At 40.2% G+C, this 13,086-nt stretch overlaps 1 protein-coding gene across 1 annotated transcript; it reads right to left on the reverse strand.

The window, feature by feature from the left end:
- Positions 1–822: 822 nt before the first annotated feature.
- Positions 823–2,594, reverse strand: LOC149217346 (uncharacterized). Its single transcript, XM_089390192.1, has 2 exons — positions 2,418–2,594; positions 823–1,197 (listed from the first exon to the last, which is right to left on the reverse strand). The coding sequence occupies exons 1-2, from the start codon at positions 2,592–2,594 to the stop codon at positions 823–825; spliced, it is 552 nt and encodes a 183-aa protein (XP_089246318.1).
- Between the last annotated feature and the right edge of the window lie 10,492 nt (positions 2,595–13,086).

Consider the following 13,086-nt stretch of genomic DNA (forward strand, 5'->3'; position numbering starts at 1 on the left):
ATCTAGAAATTACTTGTTACTATACATCCCCCAACCCCAAACTAGATAAATTATATTGACTTTATTTTTCACAATTTTAAACCCTCATTTATGAATAGACAGGATAAGATATTAATTAACAAGTTGAAGTACCCATGTGTACATTTCTCTTAATATAGTACATTGCTTTTTGTGTTTACACAATAGATAAAATTACTTCATGTGTTGATATTTAAGTTATATAGATTTAGTGTTCATAAAACGAATAATTTATGACTAAATTGTTTACTACCTTTCTTTTACTATAGTACATTAATGTTAGCTTTCGTACAAGTAGTTAAGATGATTGATGTTAAAAAAAACAACAATCAATATTGGAAAGGAAAAAAAGAAGCGTATGATGATTAGTACAATATTTCAAGATTTGAATGATTTTGATTTGACCTTTTTTTCATATAATCTGCATGAAAAGTTAAAAAGTTGTTAGTTGTGACTACAAGAAAAGCTAAAAAAAAATATAGATAAAAAAAATCATTGTATAATCTATTTATGATTAATCATATACATCAAATTACTTTTTGACCGTTCACTTTTTTCCTAATGTTGTTAGGATTACGTAATGACTCCTGTAACATTTAAAGTGACTTGGATAATAGTATTTATGCAAAAGATGATATTTAAACATATTACTATTTACCTAATCACTCGTGTAACATTTACAGTGACTTTGATAATAGTATTTATGCTAAAGATGATATTTAATAAATATTAAAAGATCAAATTCATTTAAAACATATACATTATGGTAATCTCAAATTAAAATTAATGTAAATTCAATTTTAATTATAAATCTACGAAACACCAAAAGAAATCAAACGATACATATACCCTATGATCCATACTTTCGCTTCTCATATATCTACTCTCCCACCACATCTGGAATCCGCGGGCAGTAGTATTTGAAACTACGGTTACATCGACTCTCGAAGCTCTGCTTGCAGCGGGGCCCAAAGTAGACGGCAAGCTCAGATTGAGGTCACCATGTTCTTCCGCATTCAAAGCCGCCGGCTCAGTAGGCGAAATTGCCGATTGGCCTTGTCGGAGGAAATCTGCTATCACCGGAGTCGTAGGACTCCGGAACGCCGGAATTTTGTGGTCATGAGTTTGGTATCCGTGAATGAAGGTACAATGTGGGGGCCGGGGCCTAAGGATTTCCCCCTGTAAAATTAGGCAGTCAGTTACATTGCTCAATGCTCAGTAAGGGAGTTACTATTAAATTTGTGATTTCAATAATTTTTTGTTGAATTTTAAAGAAAATAGATAAAAAAAACTCAAAAAAAACTTCCAAAATATCACATTAAAAACTACTAAATTAAAAAAATATCATATAAATAAAAATAAATTTCTGTCAAAATTTTATTGAATCACCCAAACCAATTAATTATTATTATAATATCAACATATAAGTATTACAAACATGAAAACAAACTTATAACTAGCTTGATAAATTTACTCATTCTGCTATGATATATTTACAAAGTACCACATAGATATCGTCCCATAAAATGGTTACCATTTAATAGTAGCCATATGTTTATAAAATAAATCAATTTAATATTAGAGGTTAGTTAGATATCAGAAAATAAAGGTACTATTAATATATAATAGTTATATATATTAATAAAAACTTTCATTAAGCTATTTCAAACATTCTATAGGTAAATACTAAAGACCAGTGCATTTATTTTAGGAAAATTAATTTCTGGAAAGGAAAATATAATAATTGGAGTATGGTAAACTATCAAAAATTAATAATATAAAAATTGGATAACCAACGAATTAATACGAGAGAAATTAATTTATAGAAAAATAGTGAACTAAATTAATCTACTAAGAAACAAACAAATTTATTTGAATGAAATCAATATATTGTAGAAACTTATTTATATAGTTATTTGAAAAGCAATGTACCAATTTAAATGACATTAATTTATTTTGGAGCAACAATGTCATGATCTCATCAACATTATATGTACAACAGTAAAAATAAAATTTTTATGGTGGTTAACCTCAAAAATTCACCCCCTAATTAACAAGGGAAACATGTGCCTAAGGTATTTCAAACCAGGCTTATGCGCATGTATATAACTAAACCTTACATTAATTATCAACCCCCACCGAGTATGTACTACCTCCTTCGCATAATACATATGGTATATGGTGCAAACCTTTGGCGTTATGGTTGAACCTTAATCATCATGCCCCAACTCTCTTCATTTAATATAGCACCAGATGGTGGACGGGGATTAACCCAGCTCACCCATTCCATGGCCAGGTGGCATAGATTCACGTGAAACCATGTGACTCTCGGGAGGTTGACCCACTGAGGGTTTCGCGCCAGGTTCTCCCGCTTAAACGGACGATGGAGATCCACCTACCTCATCGTATGGCTCAGATCTGTTTAAGGGTTTGGCGGACAATACATAAGGCACCGGGTTCTTCGGATCAGTCCATTTGCACACTACAGACGCAGCCGAACACTCCCACAGCTCGACAGTTCTCTCTGCAACCACTCCAGCTCTTACCCTGCTGTTCAGGTATCGATCTTTCCGCATTGTCAAACCTGGTAATCCATTTTACAGTTATGCTCACAGGGAATGCATTGCATACTTCCTTGTAACCCTTTGGTTATCTCGTCTGTTCCAGGTTGTTTACAATGAGTGGCAATGTGCAGGTGGGTTTGCCTCCACAGCTTCCTACCGCCCACAGGAGGATTTTGCTGGCTACGAGCATCACAGGTATGTCATCCTCGCGGTTAAGCGTCTTCCCCTTGTTAAGAAAGGTTTATTTATGAAGTTGGATTAGCGTCGTCTTCTGGCCCGAGACGTGGCTCATGACTCTCTATTTACATGTCTCAGGTTTGGCTACTATTTTCCAAAACCCTGGTTACGTCTTGCAGGCGGCCTCTTCATGCCGGAACCTGTATTGCGTTAACCTATTAGGGTTTAGCTAGGAAATGATTATGGCTTACATGCCGTCTGTATATTGTACATTTGGTTTCGAACTAGGGTCTCCAGATCTGGATTGAATGAGTCAAAGTCTGTGTATATATTTTTAAAGCGTTCCTTGACCTATCAACAGTTAAATAGAGCTTCAATGCTTCGGTGCAGATGTATTATTTCTTTTGGTTCTACAGCTCTTCAATTTTCGTCAGGGTTCCTTATATAACTAAGTTATCAGTTTGCATTTCTTAATGAATACATTATTCTCAGTTCACAGGCTCTATCGATGTATTTGATGGCCGACTCTGTCTTTATGCTTCCGTTTCTGTATGAAATGATTTACCATTCAAATGTTATTATTGTATTATCATTTTTCCTTTGCTTAACTGTAAGATGCTACCCTATAGGGTTTACTAGACAGTAATGCATTTATCTACGGCATAGATCTTGAATCTTTACAGGATTGGTTATGTTTCACATGCTTCTGATTCGAAGCTCTTTATGTGTCTCATATTTGTTTTAATGCAGCATTAAGGGGTAATTCTTGCATTCGATAAGTTGAATGTAGAGATAAACCCTCTCCGCATACACAGTCGTTTATCAATGACTGGTATTTGCCTGAGACTGATATATGTATATTGTTTAGTTCCGCATTTCTGGTAACGTTAGCCTTATACAAGATAACTTGTGAATGGCTTTTCTGTAGGCTTAACTTGTATGGTTATATGTAGATCCTTGATAGTTAATCCTTCAGGTCTTGTTTAGCAAGGAATGTAAACCCTCGACAGCGGTTTTCAATGTATCTTTGCTTTACACAGCGTTAATATCTTTGTAATATCTCTCGATTCACACGGCATTAATATTCATGTAATATCTCCTTGGTTTACACAGCATTATCATTTATGTATAAGCGCTAGTTCTGCGCTGGTTCTTTGACTGTGTTTTATTAAGGTTCTGATAGCTACCAAGCATTCTATGACTGCTAGCTCGGCACCATTTCATAACCGAGGGGTTCTGTTTACTTATTTTCTTTATTCCTATCAACTGTTATACTGCTGCGGTCTCTCAAACCGCCCCTAGGGTTTGGTTCTGTTATGAACATTTGTATCTAAACAACCCGAATTATTACTGCAGATGAATAGGTGACTACAGTCACAGTAACTAATTTACAGATGTCTCTGAAGTTGTATGCATTAATCTTTTATAATAACTACAGTTAACTAATGAAAAGAAACACAGATAACCGTACTCTGTCTGTACACTTCCAGTACCTGTTTTTCATTCTATAACTCTATTAGAAAATGCGTACCTGGACAGTCTGCTACCGGCGTTCCTACTCCAAGAGTTCACCTGCAATCATTTTTGCTCTTATCCTCCCAACCTTGAGATCCACTTTACGTTGGATTCTCCCCCCGAGCCGTCTTGCAGGCCTGCAGCCCTCAACAAGACTCATGCACTACTGTGCTGGGTTATCTGGTCTCTACCAGACTTAACCTCTTTTCTCTCTCTGCTCTCTCCTGGAATTCCTTCCCTGTCTGTTCCTAAACAGCTCAGAGGTTTTCCTTCCCAGGACTTTTCCTGGGTGAGAGACAGTTCCTTCAGTTTCATAACTGATTCTTTTCTTTTAATAGAAAATCCTCCACCAGGAGGCTGCCAGCATTTCAAGAATATACACATGTAAAAATAATCCAATATATCAACTTCCATAATTAAATAATGTCATTCAGTAACAATAAGTAACCACTCATACAATTTCTTACCACAGTAATTATTCCAAAATTACAAGTTACACGGGGTCATCACATCTCCCCCCCTGGGATTGGACATCGTCCCGATGTCTATTCCCATTAAATAAATTTGGGTAAACTTTCTTAATGAGTTCCTCGTCTTCCCATGTAGCCTCCTCAGGCCCATAGTGCTGCCACATCACTTTAACTTGGGTAATAACCCGTTTCCGCAGCCGCACTTCTCTCTGGTCGAGAATGCTCTGTGGTTCGACCAAAACCTCGCCTTCCGGTTCGACCCGCACATCTTGCCATCGGATAACATGTTTAGGGTCATATACATATTTCTTTAGGACAGAAACGTGGAACACATTGTGAATCCTAATATGACTTGGCAAGGCAAGTTGGTAGGCCACTGGCCCCAATCTAGCCAAGATCTGAAAAGGTCCAAAGTACCGAGGAGCCAGCTTGGCGCACCCGCTCCACTGCAGTGTGCTCCTTCTGGCTTGAATCCTCACAAACACATGGTCACCAACCTGATACTCTGTGAATCTTCTTTTTCTATCCGCAAAGCTTTTCTGTCTGTCTTGTGCAGCCTTTAAGTTGGCACGCACTCTTTTCACCATATCTTCCATTTCTTTAAGCATTTCTGGACCCAAACTCAGCTTGTCCTCAGGTCCACCCCAACTTGAGGGTGTGCAGCACTTTCGTCCATACAGGACCTCAAAGGGACTTAGCTGGGTTGTGGTGTGATATCCATTATTATATGCAAATTCGACCAAATGCAAATACTCTTCCCATTGGCTTGGTTTAAGCATCACATACGCCCTCAACATGTCTTCCAACACCTGATTAACTCGCTCAGTTTGACCATCGGTCTGCGCGTGATAGGCCGTGCTAAAGTTCAACTGAGTACCCAACTCAGCGAACAATGTCGTCCAAAAAGTGGATGTGAATTTCACATCGCGGTCTGATATAATTACCTTTGGAAACCCATGCAATCGGAACACATTTTGCATAAAGAGGTGAGCAATTTGCACCGCCTTATAAGTGGACTACACAGGTATAAAGTGTGCTGCTTTACTCAACTTATCAACCACTACCATGATAGAGTCATTGCCCTTCTTTGTTCGTGGCAACCCAGTTATGAAATCCATAGAAATGGTTTCCCATTTCCACTCCGGAATAGGCAAAGGCTGTAACAGTCCTGCTGGATGCTGATGTTCTGCCTTAATTTGCTGGCATTCCAAACACCGCGCCAAATACTCAACTACCTGTTTCTTCATTCCTGGCCAATAATATTCCTTCTTAAGCACAGTGATCATCTTTTCGTACCCTGGGTGGCCAGTGTAGTGGCTGATATGGAATTCATCCAAAATCAGTCTCTTAAGGTCATTTGAATCAGGTACATACAATTTCTTATTAAAACGCAGCATTCCAGCACCATCTAGTGTGTATCCTTGCTGTAATCTTTCATTATCAGATTGCTGTACCTGCTGTTTTAAGTGTTGGTATTCAGCATCGCGACTTGCTGCTGTTTTTATTTGATCAACCAGCGAATTCCGCCACTTGCTGACTGAAAGTTCACATAAACAATGAACCTTTCGACTTAATGCATCAGCCACTCGGTTCTCTTTGCCCTTTAAATGCTTTATCTCGAAATCAAACCCACTTAGGAAATCTGCCCAACGGCCTTGTATCGCATTCAGAGTAGGTTGGCTGAAATAATGGGTCAAACTGTGGCGGTCTGTTAACAACAGAAATTTCCTCCCTAGGAGGTAATGTCGCCACATTTTCAGCGCATGAATAACAGCTGTTAACTCTAGATCGTAAGCGGAGTATCTCTGCTCATGCTCTTTTAGTTTTCTTGATTCATACGCTATTACTTTTCCTTCCTGCATTAGTACTCCTCCCACACCCTCCTTGCTTGCATCGGTGCACACCACGTAATCCTTGTTAGGATCAGCTATACTCAGGATGGGTGTAGTGGTGAGTAAGTGCTTCAAGCGATCAAAGCTCTGCTGACATTCCGGTGTCCACCTAAATACCTTCCCTTTTTTCTGCAATGAGGTGATAGGATAGGCTATCCTAGTGAAACCTTCCACAAATCTCCGGTAATAACCAGCTAATCCCATAAAGGATCTGATATCAGCTACATCCTTGGGTATAGGCCATTCCATAATAGTTTTTATTTTCTCGGGGTCTACTGCAATTCCTTCTTTAGTAATCACGTGGCCCAAATACTGGATCTCCTCCTTGAAGAAATCACATTTACTGAACTTAGCGTATAGCTGATGTTCTCGAAGAGTTTGTAACACCATCCTAAGGTGTTCTTCGTGTTCCTCTTGGGAACGAGAATATATCAGAATATCATCGATAAATATCAGCACAAACTTGTCCAAAAACCTGTGAAACACGCTGTTCATCATACACATAAAGGTGGCAGGTGCATTGGTCAAACCAAAAGGTAACACTACAAATTCGTAGTGTCCGTAACGTGTCCTGAAGGCGGTTTTGGCAATGTCCTCATCCTTAATCCTGATCTGATGATAACCAGATCGCAAATCGATCTTGGAAAATACTTTTGCCCCCTTCACTTGATCAAAGAGTTCATCTATCCTAGGTAAGGGGTACTTGTTTTTGATCGTGAGCTTATTCAGCTATCGATAGTTTATACACATACGTAGAGTTCCATCTTTCTTTTCCACAAATAATACTGGAGCTCCCCACGGTGATACACTGGGACGGATGTAATGTTTATCCAATAGCTCTTGCAGTTGCATTTTCAACTCTGTTAACTCTGGTACGCTCATTCCGTATGGTGCCCGTGATACTGGTACTGCTCCCGGTGTTAATTCTATAGTGAAGTCTATGTCCCTCTTTGGAGGCAGCCCTGGTACCTCTTCAGACTAAACATCTACAAATTCCTGTACTACCGGAATATTGCCTAGTGCAGATATTTTATCTTTCTGGTTTGCATAACCAACTTGAATGGCGTAAAGCTGACATCTCTTCCTGAGACATTTGGCTAACTGGGAAGAGGTGATAGGTCGAATCTGGACAGGGTGTTTAATCCCCTGCAATTCTTGTTGCTGCCCCAAGTCATCCTTGTAATAAATGGTTTTGGTCTTGCAGTTTACCAATGACCAATGCTTTTCCAGCCAATCCATACCAATCAGGATGTCATAAGAACCTAATGGGAGTACATTCAGGTCTGCTGTTATTGGCTGTCCAGCTATGCTTAAGGAACAGTTATTAATTTTAGCTAGAACCCGTCTCTTGGCTCCCGTAGCTAACTGTACCAACCATGGATTCTTGAACCTTTCCGATGATAGCTTACACTGTTCTACTATTTTTGGGCTAACATAACTTAAAGTAGCTCCTGGATCAATAAGAACAGCTATAGAAAGGTTTGAAATCTTACCTTCAAACTCCACCATGGTCGGTTGATATTTCGCTTGCCGGTCCTCCAAGGCTGCGTTAATTCTTGGTACGCTGCGTGCCACATCCCCAACGGTCGATGCTTCATGGATCTGAGATATCTGGTCGACTCCTTTACGCTGCGGGCAGTTTTTAACATAGTGCGGTCCTCCACATCCCCAACACTGGACTGGAGGTCTGGTCCCTTCAACCTCTGATCTGGCAGGTAGTTCACTGATCCTACTTTCACTTGGCTTAGCCCGGAATGTACTTTTGGTAATGTTTCTGTTAATCTTTCCCTTCCTAGCACCCTTACCGCCATTACCACGACTTCCTTTGTTATTACCAGCAACTCTGTTGCCTTTTCTTTCATTCCATCTTTTGTTTGAAATGTCTCCTTTTTGTTTGTTCTGCTGGTAACAAATTCTTGCCTTACGAATTGCCTCATCCATGGTTCGGGGATTGTCAAATTCAATTCGTTCCCTTATATAGGCTGGTAGGCTGCTCACAAATCTCTGCACTTTGGCCTTCTCTTCCTTGATATATGGCACATAGCGAAGCAGGGAAGTGAAGCAGTTAATGAATTCGTCCATGGACTGCTGTCCCAGTCATAAATCATGGAATTCCCGTGCCTTCTCATCATAAAAACACTCGGTTAGATATCTCTCCTTAAAGTATTTATGAAAATTTTCCCAAGTGATGTTCTGCTCACTCACACTTTTTACAATTTTAATTTCTTCCCACCACAAGGTTGCTTTTCCCTGTAGCTGGAAAATGGCCAGCCGTGCCTTCAGATTCTGGTCATATTCGTACAGCTGGAAATACTTGTTAATGTTAATTAACCAAGCCTCTACCGCTTCTTCCTGCTCTCCATCAAAATGTGGAGGTTTAATTTTCCGGAATTCTCCCTGTAATTCCATTTTCTGTCTCTTTGAGGTCTGCTGCTCTAGTACGTTGTCAGAATGGTCTTCCTTCTCTTCTGAGATTTCAGGTGCGTAATCCCGTTCTTCAGTTGCCCTTTGCTGTTCTGCACTGTGGTTGGCTAATGGTGGATTTTGTTTGTCTGACAGACTCTTCAATATTCTTTCCTGCTCCACTGTCAGTCACGCATTGTCTTCCCGCAGACGCGCCATCTCACTTTTCAGTTCTTGAACAGTTTGCAGTATTGCCAGATTGGTACTGCGTGTCTCTGCACCAAGCTGTATCCACAGCTCTGGATTTTCCCGAGGGACGCTGTCAGCTCCCTGCATTTCCTCCATCTTGCTTGTTGACTGTTAGCGGATTGTTGTTTCCTGTATTGATCTCCTAATTGATAAACAAGAAAATCAATTAGCTGAAATATTTCTTCCTCATGTAGGTACTATATAATAATTTTTTTTCCATGCAGCTGGGCTTTACTGCTCCAGAGGCCACAATTTTGAAACCTCTGCTCTGATACCACATTGTCACGATCTCATCAACATTATATGTACAACAGTAAAAATAAAAATTTTATGGTGGTTAACCTCTTAAATTCACCCCCTAATTAACAAGGGAAACATGTACCTAAGGTATTTCAAACCAGGCTTATGCACATGTATATGACTAAACCTTACATTAATTATCAACCCCCACCGAGTATGTACTACCTCCTTCGTATAATACATATGGTATATGGTGCAAACCTTTGGCGTTATGGTTGAACCTTAATCATTATGCCCCAACTCTCTTCATTTAATATAGCGCCAGATGGTGGACGGGGATTAACTGAGCTCACCCATGCCATGGCCAGGTGGCATAGATTCACGTGAAACCATGTGACTCTCGGGAGGTTGACCCACTGAGGGTTTCGCGCCAGGTTCTCCCGCTTAAACGGACGATGGAGATCCACCTACCTCATCGTATGGCTCAGATCTGTTTAAGGGTTTGGCGGACAATACATAAGGCACCAGGTTCTTCAGATCAGTCCATTTGCACACTACAGACGCAGCCGAACACTCCCACAGCTCGAAAGTTCTCTCTGCAACCACTCCAGCTCTTACCCTGTTGTTCAGGTATCAATCTTTCCGCATTGTCAAACCTGGTAATCCATTTTACAGTTATGCTCACAGGGAATGCATTGCATACTACCTTGTAACCCTTTGGTTATCTCGTCTGTTCCAGGTTGTTTACAATGAGCGGCAATGTGCAGGTGGGTTTGCCTCCACAACTTCCTACCGCCCACAGGAGGATTTTGTTGGCTACGAGCATCACAGGTATGTCATCCTTGCGGTTAAGCGTCTTCCCCTTCTTAAGAAAGGTTTATTTATGAAGTTGGATTAGCGTCGTCTTCTGGCCCGAGACGTGGCTCATGACTCTCTATTTACATGTCTCAGGTTTGGCTACTATTTTCCAAAACCCTGGTTACGTCTTGCAGGCGGCCTCTTCATGCCGGAACCTGTATTGCGTTGACCTATTAGGGTTTAGCTAGGAAATGATTATGGCTTACATGCCGTCTGTATATTGTACATTTGGTTTCGAACTAGGGTCTCCAGATCGGGATTGAATGAGTCAAAGTCTGTGTATATATTTTTAAAGCGTTCCTTGACCTATCAACAGTTAAATAGAGCTTCAATGCTTCGGTGCAGATGTATTATTTCTTTTGGTCTACAGCTCTTCAATTTTCGTTAGGGTTCCTTATGTAACTACGTTATCTGTTCGCATTTCTTAACGAATACATTATTCTCAGTTCACAGGCTCTGTCGATGTATTTGATGGCCAACTCTGTCTTTATGCTACCGTTTCTGTATGAAATGATTTACCATTCAAATGTTATTACTGTATTAACATTTTTCCTTTGCTTAACTGTAAGATGCTACCCTATAGGGTTTACTAGATAGTAATGCATTTATCTACGGCATAGATCTTGAATATTTACAGGATTGGTTCTGTTTCACATGCTTCCGATTCGAAGCTCTTTATGCGTCTCATATTTGTTTTAATGCGACATTAAGGGGTAAATCTTGCATTCGATAAGCTGAATGTAGAGACAAACCCTCTCCGCATACACAGTCGTTTATCAATGACTGGTATTTGCCTGAGACTGATATATGTATATTGTTTAGTTCCGCATTTCTGGTAACGTTAGCCTTATACAAGATAACTTGTGAATGGCTTTTCTGTAGGCTTAACTTGTATGGTTATATGTAGATTCTTGATAGTTAATCCTTCAGGTCTTGTTTAGCAAAGAATGTAAACCCTCGACAGCGGTTTTCAATGTATCTTTGCTTTACACAGCGTTAATATCTTTGTAATATCTCTCGATTCACACAACATTAATATTCATGTAATATCTCCTTGGTTTACACAGCATTATCATTTATGTATAAGCGCTAGTTCTGCGCTGGTTCTTTGACTGTGTTTTATTAAGGTTCTGATAGCTACCAAGCATTCTATGACTGCTAGCTCGGCACCATTTCATAACCGAGGGGTTCTGTTTACTTATTTTATTTATTCCTATCAACTGTTATACTGCTGCGGTCTCTCAAACTGCCCCTACGGTTTGGTTCTGTTATGAACATTTGTATCTAAACAACCCGAATTATCACTGCAGATGAATAGGTGACCACAGTCACAGTAACTAATTTACAGATGTCTCTGAAGTTGTATGCATTAATCTTTTATAATAACTACAGTTAATTAATGAAAAGAAACACAGATAACCGTACTCTGTCTGTACACTTCCAGTACCTATTTTTCATTCTATAACTCTATTAGAAAATGCGTACCTGGACAGTCTGCTACCGGCGTTCCTACTCCAAGAGTTCACCTGCAATCATTTTTGCTCTTAACCTCCCAACCTTGAGATCCACTTTACGTTGGATTCTCCCCCCGAGCCGTCTTGCAGGCCTGCAGCCCTCAACAAGACTCATGCACTACTGTGCTGGGTTATCTGGTCTCTACCAGACTTAACCTCTTTTCTCTCTCTGCTCTCTCCTGGAATTCCTTCCCTGTCTGTTCCTAAATAGCCCAGAGGTTTTCCTTCCCAGGACTTTTCCCTGGGTGAGAGACAGTTCCTTCAGTTTCATAACTGATTCTTTTCTTTTAATAGAAAATCCTCCACCATGAGGCTGCCAGCATTTCAAGAATATACACATGTAAAAATAATCCAATATATCAACTTCCATAATTAAATAATGTCATTCAGTAACAATAAGTAACCACTCATACAATTTCTTACCACAGTAATTATTCCAAAATTACAAGTTACCCGGGGTCATCACATCTCCCCCCCCTGGGATTGGACATCGTCCCGATGTCTATTCCCATTAAATAAATTTGGGTAAACTTTCCTAATGAGTTCCTCGTCTTCCCATGTAGCCTCCTCAGGCCCATAGTGCTACCACAGCACTTTAACTTGGGTAATAACCCGTTTCCGCAGCCGCACTTCTCTCCAGTCGAGAATGCTCTGTGGTTCGACCAGAACCTCGCCTTCCGGTTCGACCCGCACATCTTGCCATCGGATAACATGTTTAGGGTCATATACATATTTCTTTAGGACAGAAACGTGGAACACATTGTGAATCCTAATATGACTTGGCAAGGCAAGTTGGTAGGCCACTGGCCCCACTCTAGCCAAGATCTGAAAAGGTCCAAAGTACTGAGGAGCCAGCTTGGCGCACCCGCTCCACTGCAGTGTGCTCCTTCTGGCTTGAATCCTCACAAACACATGGTCACCAACCTGATACTCTGTGAATCTTCTTTTTCTGTCCGCAAAGCTTTGCTGTCTCTCTTGTGCAGCCTTTAAGTTGGCACGCACTCTTTTCACCATATCTTCCATTTCTTTAAGCATTTCTGGACCCAAACTCAGCTTGTCCTCAGGTCCACCCCAACTTGAGGGTGTGCGGCACTTTCGTCCATACAGGACCTCAAAGGGACTTAGCTGGGTTGAGGTGTGATATCCATTATTATATGCAAATTCGACCAAATGCAAATACTCTTCC

Source organism: Pinus tabuliformis, chromosome 1_1 (assembly GCF_031772625.1).
Source record: "Pinus tabuliformis cultivar Carrire ecotype Pingquan chromosome 1_1, CPIR1, whole genome shotgun sequence".
NCBI lineage: Eukaryota > Viridiplantae > Streptophyta > Pinopsida > Pinales > Pinaceae > Pinus > Pinus tabuliformis.